Raw genomic sequence first — 26,638 nt, forward strand, 5'->3', positions numbered from 1 at the left:
CTCTCTGGTTCTATTCGGTAAAGTCACGTAGATAGAAAAAAATAATAAAAGAAAACACGACGTTTCCGTCGCAAAACAAGCATGGGTCTTTAGGTGAGAAAAAAATGATCTGCTGTTGTGGCTTTATATAGGCACGGGAGGGAAGGGGGGTGGGAGTTTGGCTGTCAGAGTTCCCAGGTGGAGAGGAGGGGAGGGTTTGTGCCGTGCAGGGATGACATTGCCCAGGTCGACGTAGCCCTCAAAGGTCTGGGACACATCCCGACAGACGTTGCAAAATCTGAAATCTCTGCTATCCTCAAGAATGATAATAAACCCATTAGCAACATTAGCAAGGACGAACGTTTTGAACTCGCTCAATTAAAAAAGAGAGATGATATTGTCATCCTCTCAGCTGGCAAGGGCAATGCCACTGTCATCATGGATAAAACCACATACAACAACAAAATCCAGGACCTTCTCCTGTCTGTTAAATGCGATTTGCACGTAAAGTTATCAGCCAATCGCCGGCTTAGCAAGGCAACGCATAAAATCACCGTGTATGGTATTGTTTGTTGCGTTTGTAGAGGTGTTAACTACTCACTGTCCGGTAACCTGCATTGCCACTAGGTATCAAAGGGGCAGTGCAGCGTTACCTCTGTGTACATAACGGTTGGGGTCAGAAGAGGTGAAGTGGATCGTAGCCACAGTTTGGTAGGAACCAATCAGACAGTTCCACGTGGAAATGTGGGATTGGTTACACCTGGCCACAAACGGGTATAAGAAGGGTGACCACGCAGAGCGTGGGGAGTTCTCTCCCTACACGAAGACTGAAGCCCGGGCTGAAGATAGCCAGGATCCTGGACCCAGCCTTCCAGCCCTTCTGAGGGCTAAGGCTTGGCGTATCCAGTGGTCAAGACCTGCCGGGCCAGCGGTGGGTCAGATAGCCTCCCCTAGGTCCCAGCCGGAGGACTCTAGGATAGAGGTAGACGTGTGAGTAAGTCCCGTCAAGATAGGAGGCTGTACCTCCTTAGGTTAGGAAGAGACCTGTGTGTAGGTCACGCTAAGTCCGGAGGCTGTACCTTCTTAGGGTATCGGGTAAGGGGACCGTAAACCCCTCTGTGTGTTAAGGACTGTGTAAAGACAAGTATTACAATAAACAGAGTGTGCCTCATAAGAAGTGTATTCGTCATTATAAACACTACACGTTGAACAGGGACCCATCATTTCAACGGAGTTGCTCTTGCCAACAACATTTGGCAAACGAGCAGCATTAGTTTAACAAGCCCTGCCGATGAGACCGAGCGTTTTGCTTGATAATTATATTGGTCTGGTAAGCCAACCGGCTGATGGGACTCAAACATGCTTTATGTATATACGTGGAGACAGAGCTTATATCTGTTGTGGAAGAGGTAGTCTTCAGGAATGTCAACCTAATGGCTTCTGGAAGAAGGGTATTGCATATATTTCAAAAGCAAGTCGACGCATGTAACTACTGTGATTTCTCCTGGGAAGTACAGTCGACTTCGATGGCTTCCAGAGAAGGCAGATGATGACCTAGTTACATGCGAACTATGAAGTCGGACCATTGACCGAAACGTTACCTATTATATATTTTTCTTTTTAAGGCCACAGTGTTATTCACGAATGTGTTCAGTTTTTTTGTTTTGTTTAATGCGCATGTATACCGAGAGCGGCCAAACAGTGGCAAAGCAGTGACAGAACACCGCATTCACCTCACTGGGAGCCACAAGGTGGCAGCATTGGTGCGGTGTGAAGTTTGTTTAGAAGCAATTTTACATTTCGTTCAGCATCGGGCAATGTCACTCCCCCCATATTATTTTTTTAGTCATCCAGCTGTCTCGTAAATTGCAGCCCTTCAGCTAAACCGTGGGCTTTCTTCTAATTAGTATAATGTATGCTTCTTCATTTCACTGTATGGCCCATTTCAAGTTGTCAAGTAGCAGTTTTAAGTGTTGTATCTTTGCCTCTTTTCCAAAATCCTTCCAGAACTTCCTCCCATCTCTGAGAATGTGCACAGTCGCCATGTTTTGCTTTAAGGATTATTTAAATGAAAATGCTGTCCTCTTGAACTTTCCCTAGAATATCCTTATTACTCTTTCTCTCTATTCAACCGATTGTCTCCATTGGATTCCACAACTCACATCTCAAGACTTTCCAGGTCTTCTCATGGCTTTCGTTCCTCCAAGTTTCTGTCGAAAACAAAACTGTTGTTGTCCTTTCCCCCGGCACCTCCGATTAGCACGGTTGGCTACGTATGGTGCGAAAGAAGTTCAACATACATACTTCAACTGCGCACCACTATCAACATTATTAACATCACTTCACCACCACCATTATCAGCCATGATCAATCCACTGCTGGATGAAGGCATCCCCAAGCCAGCGTCATCTCTCACGGTCCTGCGATGTAGCAATTCGTCTTGTATGTACGTGTGTATGTATGCTGAACTTATTTCCCACCGTACGTAGCCAACCGTGCTAAGCGGAGGTGCGGGGAAAGGACAACAAACTAAACACAAAAAACAGTTTTAAAGAAAATTAGTTTTCGCTTGTACATGAGCTGATTTCATTGGTCAATCTCTGCAATGGACACCCTCTCGAAGTTGTTCTCTCCTTTGACTGTTACTCTGTCATTAGCCTTGACCACCAGCAATCATACTTCCTCGTCACGTGTCCTGCCTAAGCCTACTTTTATGAACTGTCGAACATTCTTCCCTGCATTGTGCTAAAACACAGGCATGGAGCGAAAAAAATGGTGTATGAGCAATGGTGATGACTATTTCAACTGATTCATGATAATTATGCACGGATTTAATTTCTGTAAACAAACGTGCCCCATCCCCATTGGACCTGTTGTTGATGACTCATTCCCTCTGTATATATTAAACGGGCAGTTGCGTTATTCAAAGCTTTAATGCAAAAATAAATCCAGCCCAGACACTTGAGCTCGAGCGTGCGTGTGGTTTTTGATGTGGGTACTTTAAACAGTTCATGGCTTACCTACGGTTACCATCAACGATGCTGTCATCACTGGGCAGGAGCAGGCTGGAGGTTAACATCGCTGTGCTTGGAGCTGACAACGTCGGTAAATCTGGTAAGTGTTGCGCCTTTAGCACTGGGTTTGCCTTTTCCAAAGCCGATATCGGAACCATAATTGCCCAGCTTTTCGGTGTTTAGCAATCAGCAAAGTATATTCTGTGTAAGCAGTATAAATAAATAAAACACTTTTCGTCCATCAGGCAGACCAATGTAATCAAGCAACATTTATTTAAGCAAGCACATGCTGGGCCGATTTTGACTTTCTGGGCTTCATCGGAAGAGTCAGGCTTGTGAAGCCACTTTGTGAGACAACCATCGGCATGGCTTGCAGGAAATGATGTGCATGGATGCCTGTAGAAAACAGTAGAGCTAAAAGTATGCTAGCCTATCTGAGATGTTTCCCATTTACTCACTCATGTTAAACATATTCAGAACATACATTGAATTGATCAAATAACCCAAGTAGGATGCTCATGAAAAGGTTTGGGTAAAATAAAAAGTAACTCTTCAAATTTAATGTTATGTAAAAGGGACTTTGGGATGCAAAGGGGAATTTCATTTTCATAAATTTTCATCTGTATTTGCCACCATCACCTAATGTAACTTTTTCCAATGTTATTGACATTTTATCGGATGGTGTATCATTTATTCCAAGCTAATGTTTTGTTGTATACTTTCTAGCATTGACCGTTCGATTTTTGACTGGAAGATTCATTGGAGAATATGGAGATAAAGGTGAGTGAGTGAATTTGCGATCGCACACCATTTGAAAGTTTTTAGAAAGTAAATGCGTCTGAAAGCGGCTGGTTCGTCGAGCATTTTGTAAAAAAAAATCCGTGGTCAGCTAAAGTGACCAGGTGGGTGGCTCAGGGGCATACAATTGTGTTGTAGATGCTGAGCTGGCACTGCTGAGATCTCAAGTAAAGTCAACTGGTGGACTGTTCACCAATGACGACACAGACAAATATAACGCTTTTTTATTCGCTTCATTTGGATACATTCCAGCCTTTAGATTAAAAATATATATTATTGTAATTGACACGTGATAAACATTTTGCAGACATATGCTCCATTGTGTGGATAAAACAGGCATATGTAACCGATTTCAGAAGTGATAACGTGATTTGAAGCTTTCGTGACTGCAGGAATCCATACTCTTTGGTTCTTTCGGTAAAGTCACGTAGGTAGAAAATAAATCACGACGTTTCGGGCGCAACACAAGCGTCCATCAGGTGGGAAAGCGATGGTTTGCCTCAGCAGCAGACCATGCGATCCCACCTGATGATGGACGTTTGTGTTGCGCCCGAAACGTCGTGCTTTATATTATTTTATACCTACGTGACTTTACCGAAAGAACCAAAGAGAATGATTGCGTGACTTTATTTTCCGCGGCAGAACTATGGCGCAGCGTGGTGCAACCTTCACTGATAATATCATTCCTGAGGAAACTTTCTCGTGTCGCGACATGACGTTAATAGGACAATTTGAATATAATTGGGGGAGTCTTCTTCTTTCGTATGGCATTGTGAAAAGCAACCATTTTTATGTTTTCTTCATGATCGTCATAGAAAGTACATGAAAAAGATAAGGATATAGTATTGACATTTTTAGCCAGTCAGTAGATATTTTTTGTTATTCATTAACGACATCGGTTTTCATAGTGACTTTGTCTATCCATAATATAGGTTTTTGGGTTAGATCGCGTAAATATATAAATGTGTCGTTAAAACCCGCCACCACCCGACACGGCCAACTAGTAAGGGTTGTCACGTAAACAGAACGTGGCCAATTCGTCACTAGTACAGCTCTAGTGTATAGTGTAGTGTATAGTGTAGTGTATAGTAATGTAGTATATAGTGTAGTATACTAGTACAGCACTAACCGGTGTGTTGAAGAGCCAAGCCACAACATTTACAAACTGAGTACGACGTTTCGCCAGTAATTACAACTAGCTTCATCAGGCGACAGCCAGATTTGTGGGGAAGTCTTACTGTTTCGTTCCTCATATAGAGGCGTAGATGTGTTGACCACACTTCTGTGCTCTTGCACAATGTGGGGGGGGGGGGGAGATTACGTGACAAACCTTACTAGTTGGCTGTGTCGGGTGGTGGCGGGTTTTAACGACACATTTATACATTTACCTGACCTAACCCAAAAAAAACTCTATTATGGATGATATTGGTCGCGAAAGCCTACGTGTTAAACTGACTTTGTCTATATTGCAACAGGCTTCTCGTAAAATTATAGACGGCTCCTCGAGCGTTATGATAGTAACGAGGTTGTCTCTGTATGGTGGTGGTGGTGGTGTTGAGTCAATTTGGGGAGTGACAGAAGAGCGGTAAGCCCACTGCACTATGAACCCAACTACCCGAGTTCGATTTCCGCTCACGGCCAACACCAGTAACCATTATATGAACCGGTACTGGGCCTCTCCTAGGTCGACTCAGCCTCCAATGAATATCTGGCGTGGTAAGCATCGCCACTGGGGAGACAAAGGCGGTCGGGCGTGGTGCTAGCCACCCCGCGAACAGCACTTACCCCAGACGTCTGCTTAAAGGCTATACGGGGAATCTTTGTCTTTGTAGAGTCCATCTACAGCCACAGCATTATCATAGACGGCCAAGAGGTTTGTGTAAACATCTGGGACTCCCCATCCCTTCATGACCAGGTAAGCCCTCGTGTCTGTTTCGGCTTTGCATTCGTAACTTTTTAGAGGCCGAACCTTGCGCAAAATGCATATTTCTGTTACACCACCTTCCTTCCACTGGCTGCCCTCTAAACACACGGCTGATGCATGGCCCTGTGAGAGATGCACACGAATTGTCCATCTCATGTCGTGATGCCAATACTGTAGTGCATTTGGAATACGTGGATTTTAAAGAGATCCACATATTCAGATTCATATAGTTGTTTGTTTATATAGCATATAAATGCAACTGCATCTCAAGACGGCTGTCCATAAACGTTTGGCATATTTAGATGGAGATAATATAACATTTATTTTAAATGGGTCACAATGTCTTGTTACGTGTGGGTCACTCACTCCAATGAACTGAGGTCAAGCACCTAGCAAAGCAGCGTCAGGTGATTTCTCAAATACGGACTGTGGGTTTGGGACACTGGGACACCAGGTGTTGACAGCTTGCCTTGATCTGCAGTGACTCGTTACATAGCTTCAAATCGCTGACGTGTCGGTGCATATGTCTATACTATATCTCAGTCTGGATGCAATTTTATGGAGTGCCGTTATATATATAACTTTATAATGGAGCAGTTCATGGACACCATGGTTCCCTCCTGTGCTATAGCCGTGCGTTGCCAACGTTTCACTCCACGAGCTGGGTGGCAGCAACATGCGGTAGAACCCGAAAACACATCCGAGAGCCGCGCAGCACAACCGCGAACACCTTTCGCATATCATTGCCAACATGGTGCCAACCAATTTTGATGGCGATCTTGACAATAACCGTATAACGGAAGCTCTTCGTGCACACGTGGCGTCAAGATAATTTCCATTCCGCTCACGACGAGCTTGAGATGAAACGAGTAAAAGCGAGGACGTCCCCCGTCGCAGGACTTGGAGCGGCTTCTGGGCTGGGCGGACGCCCTCCTGCTCGTCTACAGCATCTGCGAGCGAGACACATTCGCGACGCTGTGCTCCCACCGCTCCCTCCTGCGCCAGGCGGCTCGACGCCGTCCACCACCGGGGTCCCGCGGCGACGGCGGCTGTTGCTGGCGGCGGGGCGGGCGGTCGCGGGAACACCGGCGGCGGGCCGGGTCCCTGCCGCAGCCGGGGGTGACCCAGGTCCCGGCGCTGGCCCCGGCGCCGCCGCTGCTGCTTGTGGGGAACAAGCTGGACCTGGAGCACCGGCGCACGGTGGCGAGCTGGGAAGGGCGCGCGCTGGCGCTCGCGTTGGACGCCTCCTTCGTCGAGGTGTCCGCCGCCGACGATTACGACGCCGGCGTGGCGGGCGGAGTGCACCGCGCGCTGGGTGCGCTGGCACGAGATGCCCTCCTGCCGCTGCTGCCGTCGCCGTGCACTGGCGTTGATGGTGTTCATGCCGATGGCGGTGCTCGTGGCTCTAGTGTAAGTGGTGGTGCCGCTGGTGGAGCCAGTGTTACGAACGACGGAGTTGCCTTTGTGCATCCCGCACTGCATGGCAGGAAGGGCGGCTTTCGAGGAATTGTGCGCAGCGTGTCGGCTGTGGTGTTTGGCAGAAAGCGCATCCACTCATTGTGAGCGTGAGGATCAGATACACGGTGACTCCAGCTGCCAGATGTCTCCCTGCTCAAGCAAAGCACTCATCTCCTCCATTGGCGGCCCAGAGACAGTGTGGAAATTGTACATTCACACGTCTAGGGACGGCTATTCCACAGGATGTATTGATGACACTGGATATGTGATACACTAATTGGACGAGATTGACAACAATCTGAACTTGGTATATTCTGATACTAAGGTGACAATCACAAGTGACAAGCACAAACTAAATTCACTGCGTATTAAGTCTGTATCATAATGCATAACAAAGTATACTCGTTTGGATGACTGCATCAATATCCATCGAGTCGAATGCCTTTTAATCAACAGACTAGGCACAGATTGTGATTCATAGTAAGTATAAGGTCAGTGGTAATGATCCATTTGCTACAACTCTTTACTAAACTTTAAACAGTAAAGAGCTCACATCACTTTTGCAAGCCAAACTCTCGTAGCATGCAGGGTTTTTTACATTTTGCATTTATCCATACCTATGGGAGTAAGTTTACCTCTACGGTGGAAAAATGTCAACGCATAAAATAACCTCTGCAGTGCACAATTTAAATGCTTGCCATCCGTTGGCACGGTGGTGCTGTGGGTGTATTGGACTCGGTTCACAATGGAAATGTGAGCTCATCCATCCAGGGTCTATAAAAAGTGAGCACCTCTCTAGGGTAAAGTCAACCGTAGTCATATGGAGACCGGCTCCTCCACCGTTACAATTTCAAAATGGACCGAGGGCTACGAATGGTGATAACAACCTTCATCTCATTTGAGCAGGAGACCTTGACGTTTATATAATTCTGACATTTCACAGTAACTATCATCCACAATATATCTATTGGTGGGTGGTCTCCACAATCCGCCACATTTCTCTCCTACAACAATCCATCGAGCTCCTTCACACAAGCCAATTTCAACATTCCACCCCGAGTCTGACATCCTCTCGAACATGTTCACTCATTTGACCGTCACTCCATCTTTAAGTCTCGACCAACGGCCATCATCCCTTTCAAAAGCCCATGTTTCTATCTTGCGTGGGCTTTATAATACACGCGTTCCTCTTCCCGTCTCAACGCAATTCCAAGCATGCACCTCTCCATGCTTTTTCTTTTCACACTTTAATCTTTTGTAAAAATTTCTGCAGTGATTTTAGCTTTTGGACTCTGGATGGATCTGTCCCGCATTGGTTATCTGCCTTTGGATTCTATGCGTTTGAACAGTGACCTCGGTGCTATCGGTGATTTAATGCAAAAGCTTTATTGTGATGCTACGCTTGACGTGATGAGATGTCTTTTGTAATAATGTAAAGGATTACAAAGCTTCAGTATACTCTGGAATTTTAATGGAAACAATATATAATAAAAACAATATTTTCTCATCTTTTAACGATTGAATGAGCAGTTTTAACTTGCTACATCTGAATATAGACAAGGAATAAACCTGCACTTTTAAACAAAATTGGGGCTTCTACTTGCAAGCAAACGAGAGGAACGCACATCAACTTTAAGAATACATTACACCAACCCGTTTACACGGTTGTACAAAGTGTTCATCTTCCTTGGAAAGTGGTCACTGAATAAGAAAAAACAAAAAGGTAGTATGCAGGCAGTGCACGTGTCATGGCCCACCCTGGCACACCGGGCTATGCTATGAATAGTGGGGGGGTGGAAATTAGGTCCCTTTAATTCCTTTGCACCTGCACCAGGGACCATGCCGAAACCCACTGTACCACTGGTATACATGAGCATGAGAGGAGCAATGTAAGATGGGCTGATGTGTTAAGGTCATAATTTCTGGAAGACAGCTTAAGGCTGAATGTTTCATACCACGTAAACAAATACATCAAGTAGCCAGACAGGCTATTAAGAACACACCATCAGGATGCAAAGGACATTTTTTTTAATAAGGCACTTATACGAAATCATTCCAGTTGGATCAATCCAGCACATGAAGAGATCTGTTCCAGTGTTAACAAGTTAAAAAAACAAACAGCCATAAACCAGAGTTCAGTAGTACTTTTCAATTTATGGCACAGGTCTGCCTTTGCAGACGTTATATGTTGGGGCACTTGAATTGTGCAACACCAGACGCAGATACCACTGCACAATGTTGCGTGATAACCCTTAACATTTTAATAAACACCACTTTTAAGTCTTGTACCAAAGGCTGTAAAGTCACAAGATACCCACGTAACTTGAAAATGCAATGAACAGACAGCATGCATTCACCCTCGAAACAAAAAGCTAGTCACTGGTCAGCTTTAGTATTTAACATTGGCAGTGCCAACAAATTATATTCATAAGGAAACAACAAAAGAAAAACCCGGTTTCCGACAACAAGATCACAGGTTAAGTGAGCATAGTTTGCAAAAAGATAAAAAAACCTGTCAAATTAAAAGTACTATGTTGATAGAAATTAAAGTAAAATTGCAGTCAGTAAGGCAACAAGGATGTAAAATAATGTTGGCAAAATCTGTTTTTCAAATCTGACTTGCCATTTTGAATTCAATTTAGACATTCCATACGATCTTGATGTTAACCCTAAATTAGATCGTTCTAATAAAGGCCAAAAATTCCACTTTATGCAACTATTTGCATACACTGAAGCATGTCACAACGTTAACCGCAAAGAGTACTATGCGATCCATTTTTAAATTATGCAAGAAACACAAATATCACAAGTGACAATTAAAATGACAAACTCTGGCAAACACAAAGACTGCAAGATTTCTTTTGTTCAGTGGACGAATACAGCCGATCCATTTCCCATAACAACTTCTTCTTCATCCTCATCTCCATTTTCCGACTGCAGGTCACTGATATCCAAATTCACCGTCTAAAGAACGAGAGTAGGTTGGAGAAGTGGCTGTGGGGTTTGCCGTAATACAGCAGATGCACAGGTATATATATTGGGCCATAATACCTTCACTGTAATATGAACACAGAGCAATGAGTAAGTGTCCAAAAGTATACACATTTTTTAACAAACATATCCACCCACTGGTGTTTCATACAGGCGGAACAATTCACTCCACCCCACCAATTCGACAGACTGCCACTATTGAGTGAAAGACAGTAACTCACGTGGCTGCAGGGCTGATACAAATCCATTACTTACAACATACACTGAGAAAATATAAATTCTTACACATAAGGCTTGACGCATTAGAATGAGATTAAGAATATATTTTAATTTAGGAATATAAGCATTGGTAAACCCTCCTCGTGCTTTAAGTAACTGGTAACCAAGTATGCAACGCTGTCATTAAATTACCATCACATACCAACCCATCTTATAAGCCAGCGTATTTGACAGTAAACATTTCCTAAAAATAATACCGGATAGAACATGCCAATATAGACAAATCTTGTGAACTTACAGCATATGTTGAGTGTTGTCAGGTGTAAGCAACAAATGAAAATCAAGCAGCAAATATGTGGGTAAACAATTCTGACTTGTCAGTTGGAAATACATTTCAGACCTGTGCTATAAACACTAAATCATGGAATTGGCCAAACATATAAATGCAGGGCCCTCCCCTAAATCGGTAAGACTCGATGAAGCGTTCCTTTCCTTTTCTAGATTTGAAGCTTTCGTGACTGCAAGGATCCATACTCTTTGGTTCTATTCGGTAAAGTCACGTAGGTAAAAAATAAAACAAAAATCACGACGTTTCGGCCACAACACAAGCGGCCTTCATCAGGTGAAGGGACCAGACTGTCTCTTCACTCCAGCGCTGTCCTCGAGACAGTCTGGTCCCTTCACCTGATGAAAGCCGCTTGTGTTGTGGCCGAAACGTCGTGATTTTTGTTGTTTTATTTTTTACCTACGTGACTTTACCGAATAGAACCGAAGCTTTCCTTGTTTAAAATGGTCTTTTCCAAACAGGCTGCTCATCAAGGAACCAATTTTTCAAGGATCTGCAACTCATTGTCAATTTTGGAAAATTACAAAAGTACTTGAAAACCTAGCACGACATTGATAACCACAGTTCTTGTTTTTCATTATCTTGGAAACCTCACTCCTTAATTATATGCATGCAAAAACAATGTTCTGATAAATGTTTGTGCATGCGGTAGCAGACTCACACAAGGCAAATGCTTCATATTACTTTGGAATGCTAATATTATCATTAGCTACAATTATTCATGTCCTCGACATCCAATCAAGATTGGCTGGAATGCAATTTCTCTGTTTTACTAGCAATTACTTTCAACTTGTATGTACTGCAAGAAATGTAAGAAACAAAATATCTTTTCACATTGAAGAAAATAAAACGATATATTGCTCTTATTTCATTACAATGCCAGTTGCCAGCTACTTGTTATCCTCTAATTAAGACCTATATAAAAAATATTGCAGCAATGCTCAATTCATATGGCAGTCAGAATAGTTGTGTTGCTTCAGTGGTTCACATCAGTTTAAAACAGGCAGAGGATAGGTTTAACAAATTAGATAAAATGTGCAAAGCAGGAAGAAAAATGTAACTGTTTCAGGAATAAAAATACTCATCTCTGCCAACCAAGAAGTTTACCACTATAATTCTTATTATTCGTGCAGCACGAAGCACAGCACATGGATGTTATGGCAAGCTTTGCATTAAGTGTTTGGATAGATGAATAATATAATTGTCAACGTTACAGCAGACTTTTCACTCCAAATCGTTAAAATTATATTGTTTTAGATGTTGCAAGATCGCAGAGAATATCAACTTCCACATTTTAGCCTCAAAATGTAAACATTGCAATAGGAGTGCAGGTTATTCCCAAATAGACAGCAAAATGACGTCACAATTTTGGAGAAACGAGACGTGCAGCATTATTAGGGGGGAGAGGGCCACAAGGAGCGTGGCTTTAAGAGGTCGACAGCCAATGGCTGTTTACGCACCATTCCATCGCAGAGAGAAATGGTAGGAGGGGAATGCATAGCCCACCATTACCAATTATTCGCATTGGTAGGTATGAGAAAGTCAGCATTTACATTCCATGCACTTCATCACACAATGTTCATTAAAGGAGGCAGTTTAGTTCGTAAGTGCATCCTTTCCCTTAAGAAATCCATGCTTAGACATCCAGAAAAATAACCTTCATTAAGGAAATGCAAATACTCATTTAGAATAAATTAGCGAGACAAGAGAGCAATCTCAATTTTAGTTTTTTTCATGCAAGCACTCTGATACAGGCCACGGTCTATAAAGTTAGTTTCCAAAAAAAACAACAGGCCAGGATATGGCATGGGTGTGGAACCTATGGCCTACGAGCAGAATATGGCCCCACCATTGAATTTCATACGGCCAACACCCAGAAGGGACCTATCACTTTTAAATGGTTCGGAAACTATATTTGTCCATCACTAAAATCATCGTAAATGGACTAAAAATCGGCAATATTTTTTTACCCAAGTATACATTTTGTACGATGTCACTTGTAACTGCAAGGGCCTTTTGCGGTGAAAAAAGGTGACAGGAGGCGTGGCTATTTCAAGTCTTATTCGGCTCATGAAGAAAAGGGTTCCCCAACCTTCCTAAAATGGCGTACTGTAAGGCATAAACACAGTTATACCGAGTTTGTATTATATTGTTCTCTTTGGGGGAATGCTCTTCTGTGTAAGATGTTGATGCATTGCACTGTTTTTTCAAGTCGCCCTCAGTAAGGAAGAGGTTCCTCAGTCCTGGTTTTAGAGTATTTGGCCGCTTTAAATTTCCACACGATGAACCACATCGATCGATCATATGTGGCCAGATCACTTCTTGAAAATATGGCTATAAAGCTCGATGAGCCATACTCGGTAAAATGAAAATAGTTTAGTTTAGTTTATAAAGAACACCACAAGCGCCACTGGCCTGTTCAGAGCCGCCACACGTTAGTGCTCACACTGCGTGTGCTCTGTTGGCTCCGGGGCCTGTGTGTCCATTTCGGCTGGAGCCTCACCTTCCCCGATTTGCGGGGTGCCCTCTTCCAGCTGGTGGGTGATGATGAAACCTACCATCCAGTTGAAGGGCGTGTTATTAAGCAAGTAGTCCACAACATCCTCCATGGAGATGCTGAGCTGCGATATTTGTTCCTTGCTGCGGGTTAACAGATGCGCCGGGATGTCCTGCAAAAGCAAGGTGACATAACTTTTTTTTTAGTCTTTGCAAATTGCCCACAAAACCATGCTGGAGATCGACTCCAGGCGGTGGCAGAGTGGTTAGGGTTCTCGTGTAGGACAATCGGGTGGCTGCAATTTGAAATAACGGCTGGGATTGACCCAGGTCATAACCCCACCAGGGTCAATACACTGAGCATCACTTCGTTGGAAGTCATGGGTGATTGGCACATGCGGAGACTGGCACCTTTGTAGGAATGTTAAATATTCCGACTGGCTCCGAGCCACCACAGCCAAGCACCACTCAATGCTCATTTCAACACGGAAACACTACGCATTCACTTTCAGCATTATTTTACATTTTATTTACCAATGGCCATATTTCAACAATGGACATTAATGTGTTTTTCAGGAATTAATATATTTTATTTAAAATTTACTGCCTTTTGTCCAACAATTCCTGAATTAAGGCCTCCCAATGTCGTGTCGTTCATGGGAATTGTTTGACACATACTTCACGACGCTGTTGCGTTAGCTAGTCAATTTAGGGGCTTATGGGTTTTTGTATTCTTAGGATAACACGATGCGTATCCACAAAGAGAATGAATTTCACACAAGTTGCAATCAGGAACCAAAATTAACAATCTGAAAAATTCAAAAACACTGAAAAGGCCACAAATAAGGCGATCTAATTTCATACCTTGAAGGAGGTGGTACTGCGGAAGGCAGCGACGAGGGCGTCCGCGTTTTGGCGGACGCGCTGCGCCTGGTCCTGCACGTTCTGTGGGAGACCGCGGACGTTGGTGGCCAGAGACACGCATGACTTGTGCACCTGCTGGCTCAGGGTGCGAGCCATCGCCAGCGTCCTGGACTCAGCAGACTGCGCGCCAACGGCAAGGAAATCACCAGTGTAAGAGTCAAGTGGAAGGGCACTCGCACAAAGTCAGTGTCTCTCTTCTCAAAAGGGGCTCACTGGCTTGGCTGGTGCTTATCTACAATGGTGGCCCATAAGATACTGGTGGAAACTACACATTCGCATGGAAGAACTAGTTTATCCATAGGCTGACCACTATACTTCCCACCAATTGGTACTCAAATCAATTATGGGCTGAACAAATAACAAGCTAAGCTTTGAATTTACAACCTTCCAATTTTAGACTAGCACTCAAACCGCAGCTCAACTCAGCTAGACAGACTTACAAGAGTTTTTTTTTATTTCACCCAGGACAGCCTCATGAAGCCCCACCCATAATCAGGATACTGCGCAAGATATTCGGCACAATATTTTTAGGTACATTTCTGTACTAAAAGACGAAACCAGGCGGTCCCGATAAAGTCCACGTACAATAGGCAATGACAATCAAATGCATTACAGACAAGGCAGCAACCAATTTGGCGCATTCCCTCCTGCATACACTTTATGCAGTCGGACATTGTCTTACAGACAAAGATTTGATGACTCTATGAACTATCAACCATCGAACACAGCCGGTCACTGCATCACGCACTTTCAGATGCGTTCCCGCGGCTGTCTGGAATGCTCTTCCTTCCGATATTAGGAGGCCACTGGAGCTATGCACTTTTAAATCTAAAGTGAAAACTAATTTCTTTAGAACTGCTTTTTGCGTTTAGTTTGTTGTCCTTCCGCCGCACCTCCGATTAGCAAAATTGGCCACGTATGGTGCGAAAGACGTTCATATATACATGCAGCCCCCACCAAGAAGGTAATTTCCACCGCACAACACAAATTTGACATTAATGCAAATGTTTCTTTTTAAATTCAGCTTTTTGTATAAGTGTTGGTGTTAACCTTAGATTCGTTCTCCGCACCCTCTTCCTCGCCTTCACCCGGGCTGGTCCCTTTCCATTGCTGCCAAGAGCTCTGCAGCTTATCTTGAACCAGTTGATTGGCAGTGTCCAGGTGTGTCTTGGCGTATTCAATCTACGGGCAGGTACGACACAAAAAAAAATCGGCTCAAGTGGTTGTGCAAAAACAGGAGGGGGGAAGCTCACTGGACATTGTCCAACTGTGCAATAGGTCATGCGACATTTCGTAAACAGCGCCGGTAATTACTTTGACGTAAACACAAGATTCACTACGCAACCAAGTCTACGTGACCAAGGCTCAATTGCCCCATCCAGCAGATTGGGTAAACAAAATTAGTCTGCAATGCCCTTCTCCTCCCTGTCTGTAGAGACGAGTCATTGTGGTTACTCATTACTGTACCAATTTTAAAAAAAAATCTCCATGTTGCTGTGACTCGTCATGGTGACAGCGCATCTCCTTGTCTGAAACATTTGAATGCTTTGTATTTTGTTGCCTTTTTCTACCATATTGGTTTTGATATTTTGATAGATTTGTATATCATTATTTTCAGGCCTTGATTTATGAGGACTGCATCAATTACTGCATTAGTTTTCCCTGAACCAAATGCCTTTTTAGATTCTATAAAAGCCAGACAATGGTATTTGAAATAATTTGTCACTTTAGGCTTCGTTTGATAATATGCGGTCTACTGCTGGACAAAGGCCTCCCCCCAAGCCATTGCCATCTCTCTTATGACGTAAACGGAAGAATAGATAGGGCTGGGACAATAGATTAAAAATTTGACAACTGTTTTGAAAACACACGCATTCAGTAATTGGGCATTCTGTGCATTATACTGGGGTGTCAAAATAAATCACAAAAATCCAAGTACCAGGTTGACCGTGTGTTGGAGCTGCGCGATGGTGTCCTGGCTGCGTATCTTGGCCTTGCGCAGTCGATCGACAGACTGCACGTACAGGCGCTGCCGCACCTTGGCGGAGAGGGAGTGAAATCGTACGTAGTAGCTCTGAGGGTCCTGTCCGGCCATGAGCTGCCTCTCTGGCGCTGCATCCCCTGCCTCTCCTGCACACAGAGGGGAGCAGTGCAGTACACTCGGTGAATATGGGCACACCGCCACCTGCTGGCCATGAAAAGGGGTGGGAAATTTGAACCCAAAGATGAAACAGCGTCACTGTCTGAGCTCTGTTGAGAATTCTATATTCACATGGTAGACACCAGTCTTCCTATATGACGACCACTGCTGACTTCCTACAAAAATAGTTTTCACTGCCTGCCAGAGATTGGATTGACAAAACCAGGTGTTTGTTTTGGATAACTTCTTGCACCCTCGCACTGACAAGTATCAACGGAGCTCTCCCCAACCGCTATTTTCGTCTTCCTTTACTAGCTGCCAAACTTGCGCACTCAACCTGCCACACGTGGCAGTATGTGGTCATGGGCCTCATTAGCCTGGAAATACTCCCTGCCCTCCTAGAGGGCCGACCAGGTCGCAGTGGCCATCCAACCTGGACGGTCCATCACTGTGAGCCTCCATGGACCTTCTGGACACCAGCAGGTCGTTTAAACGCATAAAATAACGTTACTCATTTTAACACTACCAGAGAATGATTTTGAAAGTCACCTCTAAACTTGGAACGGAGTTGAGAGCTCTAGCTACAATGCTAATCATCACAACACGTTAGTGAACAACATACCACATTTATTGTCAGAGCCAGCAGTCGCTATCTCACCGGCGTGGTTGGGGGCATCAGCAGGCGGCAGGTAGTAGTCGACGTACTCCTCCGTCTTGCCGAGTGCCGTATCCACTCCGGCTGTCACCAGCTGCCCCACGCGGCTGTTCATCACCGTGCTCACCCCACCCGACACCACGCTCTTGGTCATCTCCACCCCGCCCGACACCACCCCCTTGGTCAGATCCACGCTGCTGTTGACCACACCCTTGGTCATCTCTACCCCTCCCAAAACCATCCCCTTGGTTATGTCCATCCCTCCTGACACGATGCCCCTGGTCATCTCCACACCTCCCAAAACCACCCCCTTGGTTATGTCCATCCCTCCTGACACGACGCCCCTGGTCATCTCCATGCTGTTGTTCACCGCGCCCTTGGTCTTGTCCACAGCACCCGTGATGCTGTCAGTCACCGTGCCCATGGTGGCCCCGACAGTTGATGCGACAATGTCCTTGGCGTTGGCTGCCAGCTGCACAAGGCCGGTGGGCATTTGGTTAGTTGGCACAGACATCTCAAAAGAAAAGGTTACGCAGGGATCAAATCGTATCGAGTCTTTTCAGATCCTAATAAAATGACTGCTGCCTTGTGGGAAAGCAACAGTTGTCCAATTGAGATGAACACTGCCCACTGCTCATTTCAACATGGGTGAAATTTAACACGTAGGCTTTCGCGAACAATATCGATTATGGATGGGTGAAATTGTTAACTTGTACAAGGTTTTTTTTATGTTAAAGCCAAAAATTGTACTTGAGCATTATGCAAATAACTGGCGCAAGGTCAATACTCCGATCTCATTGCAGTTTGTATAAAGTGTGTAACGCTTAATAATTTACGAACTGCCAAGTTTGCATCATAGTAGCAACCAGGCTTTAGATGTGATGGGAGGTTAACACCCAACTTTTATCCTGAAGCTACAATCAAATAAATGCCACCAAGCCCTTTACGTACGAGTTGGTAAGCACAAAATTGGGACTTAAGGTCCACTGTTTTTAAACGGTTACATACCACTGATTCTATCCCATTTTTCCAGCAGTACACCTTCTAAACGGATTTCCACATCACATTTGTAAGACTAATTGGTAATGGACGTATTGGCTTGTTTTCCACCTTTATCGTGAGGTTTTACTGCACCTTTTCAGAGGAGTGCTGCAGAATGGGCAGCTTATCTTCCAGTTTGTCGAGCCCTTTGCAAGCGTATTGGTTGGCAGTGGAAACTGTAAAGACACACAAGTACATATCCACTTTTTTACTGCCGTTGGAGTCACGTCATGGAGATAAAAAAAAAACACTTAGATCTGTAAAGCTTCCTATACAAAAATATATTGTACTCATGAGTAACTTCAATAGGACAATCTCCGAAAACTATTTTTTATTTTACCATGTAAGGTTCACCAAGCTGTATAGCTCTTTTTCAGAAGCGACTTAACCACAAATGGTAGCTCCACGTAGTGGCTTATCACGTGGAAACTTATGGCAGCAGCCAAATACTCGAAATGCATGTTTTTAAATGTGGAGGGAAAAACCGGAGGACCCGGAGAAAAATCCACGCGACAACGAGGAGAATATGCAATTCTAAATACACACGACCTCCTGTACACCAGGCAAGGTAGTTAACATCTCGCCACCATGGCGCCCATCTCACTTGGTGCTTGACATTAATCCTTCATAAGCTTAAAAAGTGCTTTGTCAATCCACTGCTGGATGGCGGCCACCCTATGCAGTGTCGGGTCATGGAATATTTGGCCAGACTTCCCCACCCCAAATTGGCATAGTAGTGGGGGCCCGGGATCGATTCAGATGTCGTGCACCACTAACATTGGCCATTGCCAGAAGTCAAACTGGGGAGGCAGGGTTCATTGTGCAGTGCACCAACTACTGTGCCACAACTCCACCCCTGCCGCATAATGCACTGTATAGAATGGTGTCACTGAACTAGAATGTTAATCCTCATAACATTGAGGCCATCTCAAGTGAAAAACTTTACTACAACTTTGTGTGCAGCCATTGGTGACCAGGCAGAGCCTCCTCAGCAAACGGAAGCATGTAAGTAACGACACCACTATTTGGACAAGCATAACACCATTCAAAATATCTCACTTCTGTAAAAAGGCAAATAAAATCCATAAAAAACAATTAAAACAAGATTAATTGCAGGGCTACGTGGTAGGCCGTGCAGTACAATCCATTATTGTACTGTACTTCTGTGCTTTCACATTTATGCTCCCTACCTTCAATAACCTGTAATAATCAGTGTGGCCAAGTACGGTCAGAACCCCTCACTATCCAGTAGTGAACCGTTTAGTTATATACTCCTCAAACACATGAAAAGATGCTGATAAATTATTACACTATCAAGTGGAGCAAAGGTCAGTCCAACACTGCAACAGTGCAATTGTGAGTCACTTCACCATTTCACATCGGTACTCTCAACCACTTCCCCAAGCCTTAAATACCAACGCACATATTACAATAAGTGTGACAAAGTTCACCCGACCAAATACAAGTACAGAATATCACAAGGTTTTGTTAAGTTTTCCCCTCCCATAAACTTTTTACAATTGCTCCATTTTACACAAGCACCCGTTCTCATCAGATCTCAGGAGCTAAACAGGGATTAGTCCGGACAGTGCTTGTATGGGCAACCACATGCATAAAACAAGTCATAGGCTATGGTCACAAATTATATTTTATGCCATCCATTAAACCACTGAACTGGTTTTCACACTTCTGGTATTGTGAAACATACAAGTAACATGAACCACAGCAGGAAACATTTCATTATTCAGCTGTATTTCAAACACATGGTGCTAAACAAAGAAATATTGGGCTGCCTCATGTGGTGGCTGGAAGCGAGAGAGACCACGTTTGTAGTGAAATTGTCGTTCAGCCAGACCGATGCTAATGTACGTCCACCAGCCTGCAGGTGACCAGCTACCAAGGGTGACTTGTGGCCTGTCAACATGTTACTGAACTCGGGTGAGGTGCCCATCTCTGTGTCATGTGCGGCTACTGAACCAGAGAGGTAATAAGTAGTATAAGACAAGATTTTTTTTTTAAACCATGTTTATAGGGAAAAATGCGCTTTGCAAGAAGTTAACGGGGCCAGTCCTACAATGAACTCAGCCCCCACTAGAGAAATGTGGAATTTCTACATCTGTCAAGGCTGTCAATAAAGAAGAGCTTTGTCCGAATGCTAATTTAAGCAGAAATAACTTCTTAAAGGACTTTCTGCTAAGAATAAGCCGTTTTTAATTAATAAATTAACATACATATTTTAGACCAAAACAAGACCATTAACACTGAAAGTGTTTCCTCACTACTGATCCTTCCCTCCACACAAGTTAGCACCGATCCAGGATAAAAAGTAGGTACTTGAGCTATATTTAATGAATCGTATAGTATAGCTGACCATCCTCTGTGTAGCTCTCTGTAATTCTCCTTTAATTTAAAAATCGTTTGAAGCCTTCCTGAAAAGCAGAACCTTCCTTAAAATGTCTCCAGATTCCATGAGGATTTTCTAGATAAATAAGATATATTAAAGTGTGTGATACTTTGCTCTGAATTTACTCATCACAGCTCGACCAACGAAAAATCACGGGGGGCCTGCAAGTGGTGAGTGGCCCATCGGGCCATCGTGGGAGATGCAGTGCCAGTGCCGCGTGGCCACTCACTCTGAGGCTCCAACTTGTCCACGAGGGGCTTGACAGTGGTGGCGGTGACACCAGCAACCGTGCGCACACCCTGCTCGGCCACCTCGCACACTGACTTCACGTACGGGTGGTTCTCCTTGGTGCTGCTGTAGGCAGCCGCCATCATGTCGTACGCCGAGCTCACCAGGGGCAGATTCGCCACGCGGGACACGATGCTCTCCTGCACACGATATGAAGAGGGGTTTTATTTACGATACGTTATATTCATCATTAAAAAGTGCCAGGAGTGCTTAGAAATGCCCAGCTCAAGAATACAAATGCAAAAGCAAAGTGAGGCTATGACATAGGTTAAAAATGTCACGCACTACACATTTGCCGCCGTCAAAAAGGATCATTTCGGAATACTCTCCTTTTTAACTTTATACATAGGTTTTCATGACCAATACAGTAAAACCTTGGATTGCGAGCATAATTCGTTCCGGAAACGTGTTTGTAATCCAAAGCACTCGTATATCAAAGCACTCGTATATATCAGTTGTGATCACGTTACACTCGGCAGACAAAGCGTATACGTACTACTTGTATTGCAAGACTTCACTCGTTTATCAAATTAATATTTACTTCAATTTTTTGCTCGTTTTGCAAAACACTCGCAGACCAAGTTACTCGCAATCCAAGGTTTTTCTGTATTATTATGATTCATAATTCGTTTTGTATTAGAGCGTGAAAGTATAATGTCAACTTTCAGCCATACCCTCTGCCACCCGCCAGTCATCATAATCAGGTTGTAATGTGGGGAAACATTACTATTGATTTGTGTTTTCAGCATAGTGTAAACAATGTTAAAAAAAAAGTGCACTGCTCAAGCTGAAATCCTAAAACGCACACAATATAATGACTCACATTGTAGGGGATGTGTGGGCTTCCTCGCTGGCCTTCAGCCAAGTCGAACGGCACTCCCATGACAACGGCATCAGCCATTTTACAGCCCGTATGGATGGCTCTGGAGATAGACTGCACAAACACAACAACGATCCTCGTTTAGCCTTGTACTCGATAAGAAGAGCACCATTAACACAAACATTTTCAACATCTTACAATTTATAGACAGAAATACATTAAGTGATGTGTGCTTTAGTTATTGACTTTGTGTGTAGGGAAGTATTAAAAACACGCACATCTACAATACAGTTCAGTTCAGTTTGGTATAGCCCCGTGAGCAATTCGGCTCTTGAATCGGGTGCAACCACAACAAACAAAAAAAAACAAAAACGCGAACAAGAAAAACATCTTAAAGTGACTATGTGACTGTGCAAACAGAAAATCCATGGAAAAAAAAACAGCAAAAATATTCCTGAAAAAAGCACCGTACACCAACGCTGTGTGCAAAAAATCCCAGTGGGATGCAAGTCAAACAACAACAACCACAAAAAGATACTCGCCCGAAATTATTTGCGCACACCACTGTTGGCAAGAGGGCCTTCACAATAAGCTCGAGAGATCCTCTAGAGCAGTGGTTCTTCACCTGAGATGCCCTGAGAACCAAAGGGGTGCAAGGCTGTAGTAAAGGTTAAGAACTACTGCTATAGAGGTTATTTGGCCCATTCTTCTACACTGGCCAAACGTCTTTGAATAGGTGGGAGTACACATGCTTTAGCACGCCACACGCGGACCTGCTGATGGATTGTGGTACACCCATTTACAGTGCTGCATGGATAGAGGCAGACAGCATTAGGAACTTGCACCAATTCTTTAACTGCCGCACGCTAGGAACATTGTAACAAATTTAGAATTTTGCCAAACAGTACTTGTGTAAAAATTTTGATTTAAAGCTTTTGTGACTGCAGTAATTCATATTCTTAGCTCTTTCGGTAAAGTCACGTTGAAGGCAAAAAATAAAATATAGAAAAAATATATAAAATATATTTTATTATTTTATTGTTTCCCTTCAACGTGACTTTACCGAAAGAGCTAAGAATATGAAGTACTTGTGTAGTAAGATAGTTAAACTAAACTTCACCACACTAGCCAATGTAGGTTGGTGAAGGGACCAGTTCAGATACCACTCAGGACTGATGATAGCCGTGGCCGGAGATTAAAACTCAAATCGCCGAATTCTTCTAACAGTCCAGAAACTGAATTACTACCTCTCTCGATAAATCAATACACTACCGAAACATAATATCCATGGAGAACTCAGTGATGCGTTTCCAGCAAAAAAAATGCAACAGGTTGTTATGTGAAGTTCATTATGAACACTGCCAAAGGTAGCATTCCATGAACCTTGACCTTGGTGACTAACATTTTGTTATTCATCGGTTGTGCGCATATGACCAGTTCTGGATTAACAGTGCTTAGATGTGAACGGCACGTTTTATTAAACAACAAATATTAGTAACCAAGATACTATACAGTTTATTTACCTGCTAGGTGTTTGGCTGCAAGGACGTGCTTTAAGTTTATAGAAGGATATCACTGGCAATGTCGAGTAAAGGTACTAATGTTCGAAACTTATTTTCTTAAATGTTCCTAAGATTTGATGCCAATGACGTCATATATACTTTAGATTAAGACAAATAAAACCAATATATGATCCATACTTGATTTAATGAACATGGCCCACACCGTAAATGACATGGAAAGCAACCGACATGTGACAAAAGAATGGAATACATGACTTAAACAGATGGCATGTAGGTATAGACTGAGACTACTGCCATGTATTTGAAATTATAGTTCGTAATTTGGGATTCAGACACCAACCACTAATTTGGAGTCCGTTGAGGGGCTGGGTTCTTGTTCGTGACAGGAGCAGAGTAATGTTAGGGAAGGACCAATACAATGGACAGCGGTTGATGTTAAAGCTGGTGGGGAAGAATGTTGTGCTAGTTGCGCTAACCAAAAAATATCGCTCGAGTTAGTTGTACAGGGTAAGCTTTAGCATTAGAAGTAGGGACATAATGTTTAGTGCTAGTATTTTAGACGGTGTCAAGAGTCAGGATTGACACTCTGGATATATTTAGAAACAGCAATCAGGGTTGTACATGTACTTCGTGTTAAGAATAGTGATTGGACCAGGCCAAAACAAACATTCCGAATTCAAATTCCAAATGTTTTTCATAATAAAGGCTTTTGGGTTAGATCGCGATCTAACCCAAAAACCTTTATTATGAATAATATTGGTCGCGAAAGCCTACGTGTTAAACTTCCAAATGTTTGTCAAACAAATGACAGCATACTAGACTGTAGTTATAACCACAACCTAAATCGTCGGTTATTTTCGGATTACTCTCTTTTCCCCTGTTACAGAGCAAAGTAAATGGTGCAACCCAAAATAAATTACACAGCTGAACATTCCCCCATTGAGAATACCACAATTATCAGTCCCGTACTTATGCATTACAATACTCTACAGAAGGGTCTGTGGAGCCTTTTCCTTATCGAACAGAGATTTCAAAAGCCTCTAGCGGCCACCGCACATTAACACGCTCAGGTCACATCTGCTGCTACTTCAAGAGTGACCAAGTGCGTTGACATTATATATATGTAAAAAACTGTTTAAGACATTGTAGCTATCACCCTTCTAGTATCCGATTAGTGCGGCTAAGATGCTCTCACGGACGATTAAACCAAGTTTGCGGGCCGTTTGTAAGTTAAAAATCACAATATTTGTGTAATTACACTGGAGGAATCCGATGAGCTATGAAGCTCTTTTTCACAGATATCCAGTCTGGGCGGGTTCAGAACGTTAAAACGTAAGCAGAGGAAAAGTAAAAAAAAAACTGAAAAAACCCACAAATTAAACGAAACAATGTTTTGTATCTTACCAGGTAAAGCCCAATGAGCTATTATCTTATTTTTTCTCAAAAGCGACCTGCCCACAAATGATAGCTCAACAAAGTGGCTTATCGTGTGTAAATTTATAGCAGCAAAAAATTACCTAAATACCGTAAGTGATTGGTTTACCTTTTCTTTGCACTGCTATCGTTCGTATTTTTGTAATTGTGTGTTGCTGTAACGTTCACAACCACGCCACATACTGGACACATGTGTGGGGGGGGGGGGGGAAGAGCTTCACAGCTCATCAGATTCCTCCTGCAGTATAGAAAATAAAGATTCAGGTTCTGAGGTGACGAGGTCTCGACAGCCCGTCTTCACGGCCTGGGGACAGCAAGGGTCACGCTCGGACAGGGCTGCACACCGAGAGGTCGGTACACGGCCTCTCCTCCTCCTCCCTCCTCGAATCCATTCAATTCGTGAGGAAATCAACAAGAACACTATCCCTGCCATTGCGAGAGAAAAACACGCGATCGTCTCCGTCACCGTTCAGGTCCGCGTTCGCCTGTCGGTCGCCAGGCCCACGTTCTCAATATGTATGATGATACACCGCTCGTTCGGCACTTCCCCATTGGCACGGCCGGCTACGTACGGCGCCAAAAAAGTTCAACACACACACAGCCCTACTGTGTACTCACAACACAAGCGACTGTACACGGACTGCATCTGCGCGTGAAGCGCGGACGGGAGGGGGGGAAGAGGTGGGGGGGGTTGAGGGGCGGGGGGAGAGAAGGGGGGGTCACGTGACCTCACTCACCTGACAGCCCAGCGGAAGCGTCTCACACCGGTGTCACGCAATCGCGCGCTAATATATAGCCTGCGACCACGTGATCGCGATGACGTCGGCGAGAGGTGGGGGTGGGCCACGCGGGCCACCCAGCCCCTCCCCTTCACCACCACCCCCTCCCCTCCACCCCTCCCCTCCACCCCCTCCCCTCTACCCCCTCCCCTCCACCCCCTCCACCTCTTCCCCTCCACCCCCTCTCTTCCACCCCCTCAACTCGCACTGTGTGAGTGACGAATGTGTTGGGTTTCTTGCGATGCGGGTGAAAGGTTGGCAGCGGTGACGCAGTGCTTTTTGCAATTCCCCGTTGGCCAAGAAGCACCCTGCAGAGGTTGAGTTCCAGGCAAGGAACACATTCTCCTGCGGAGGGAGCTGGTAGGAACGTCGGGTTGCTCGGTCAATGGCCAGGGTCAACAACGGCGGCACCACGTGGTGTGTTCAGCACAATATGCCCGACTGTGAGGGCGGGCACAAGCCGGCGTGAGTAGGTTAAACGTTGAGTTTTATAAGGGCACCACGGGGTGACCAGCCCCTCCCCACCCAGCCCCTCCCCACCCAGCCCCTCCCCACCCAGCCCCACCCCACCCAGCCCCACCCCACCCAGCCCCACCCAGCCCCACCCCACCCAGCCCCTCTCCACCCAGCCCCTCCCCACTCTCCCCACCCAGCCCCACCCCTCCCATTGTTGGATGCACGACGGACGGACAGACACAATAATCCCCTGTGGGCTGGTGTAACCAGGAGGTTCCTACCAGTATAACGTCATCGAAATATTGTGTGGTGTCACACAGCCTCTTCCGATTAGCACGGTTGGCTACGTACGGTGCGAAAGAAGTTCAACATACGTGCACGCATCGCCAGCGCATATCAAGACGCCGTACAAAACGAGTGGGCCTATTAACTTTGTAGAGGCAGACATTAAATATATAGGCAGAGAAGGAAAAGGTCTTGAGCTTGGACTTGACCAGGGGCAGGGAGACGAGAGCACTGATGTCTGAGCAAAGGGTGACGACTCACAACAGCCTTGTTCTTCGGGATGAGTGGGTGAAGCAAAATTTGCTGGATATACGTTATTTTTGTTCGGGGGTTTTTCGCCTGGAAAATCAATGGGAGGAATACCGAACCAAACATCCTGTGTTTTACACCTCGCGCCATTAATAGAAACAATGAGACGTGTTTTTCTGTTCGTTTGTTGATTTATTTTTCATCAGATACCCAGTAGCTTACAATCACACGAATATTAACATTCATATACGGTATATAATTAACTGTATAACATAAACATGAGAGATGGTGACGGTCTGGGGAAACCTCATCCAACAGTGGATTGATCATGGCTGATGATGAATTAATAATAGAAAAAAATATATATAACAAAGCAGTAGAGGGCTAACATTTCAATTGATGCAAACTTTTCATG

At 44.3% G+C, this 26,638-nt stretch overlaps 2 protein-coding genes across 4 annotated transcripts; one reads left to right on the top strand and one right to left on the bottom strand.

Moving 5' to 3' along the window:
* Positions 1-539: 539 nt before the first annotated feature.
* On the top strand, positions 540-8,646 carry LOC116939005 (ras-like protein family member 11B). Its single transcript, XM_032946841.2, has 4 exons — positions 540-3,093; positions 3,720-3,773; positions 5,624-5,706; positions 6,613-8,646. Exons 1-4 carry the CDS (start codon positions 2,991-2,993, stop codon positions 7,276-7,278), a joined length of 906 nt encoding a protein of 301 aa, XP_032802732.1. The 5' UTR covers positions 540-2,990; the 3' UTR covers positions 7,279-8,646.
* A 540-nt stretch (positions 8,647-9,186) lies between these two features.
* On the bottom strand, positions 9,187-25,303 carry LOC116938996 (perilipin-2-like). 3 transcript variants are annotated; one of them, XM_032946828.2, is made up of 10 exons: positions 25,192-25,303; positions 21,501-21,611; positions 20,619-20,817; positions 18,079-18,161; positions 16,948-17,416; positions 16,089-16,279; positions 15,200-15,331; positions 14,090-14,269; positions 13,233-13,398; positions 9,187-10,137 (listed from the first exon to the last, which is right to left on the bottom strand). In XM_032946828.2, the coding sequence occupies exons 2-10, from the start codon at positions 21,576-21,578 to the stop codon at positions 10,115-10,117; spliced, it is 1,521 nt and encodes a 506-aa protein (XP_032802719.1). In that variant the 5' UTR covers positions 21,579-21,611; positions 25,192-25,303; the 3' UTR covers positions 9,187-10,114. The 3 variants fall into 3 exon arrangements, with proteins under 3 accessions (XP_032802719.1, XP_032802698.1, XP_032802709.1); XM_032946807.2 differs by having other exon boundaries at positions 13,288-13,398; positions 25,192-25,302; XM_032946818.2 differs by lacking the exon at positions 25,192-25,303 and adding an exon at positions 25,073-25,145 and having other exon boundaries at positions 13,288-13,398.
* Positions 25,304-26,638: the final 1,335 nt, after the last annotated feature.

This window comes from Petromyzon marinus, chromosome 1 (genome assembly GCF_048934315.1).
Source record: "Petromyzon marinus isolate PM22_M1 ecotype Great Lakes invasive population chromosome 1, UKy_Petmar_22M1.pri1.0, whole genome shotgun sequence".
NCBI classification, from domain to species: domain Eukaryota; kingdom Metazoa; phylum Chordata; class Hyperoartia; order Petromyzontiformes; family Petromyzontidae; genus Petromyzon; species Petromyzon marinus.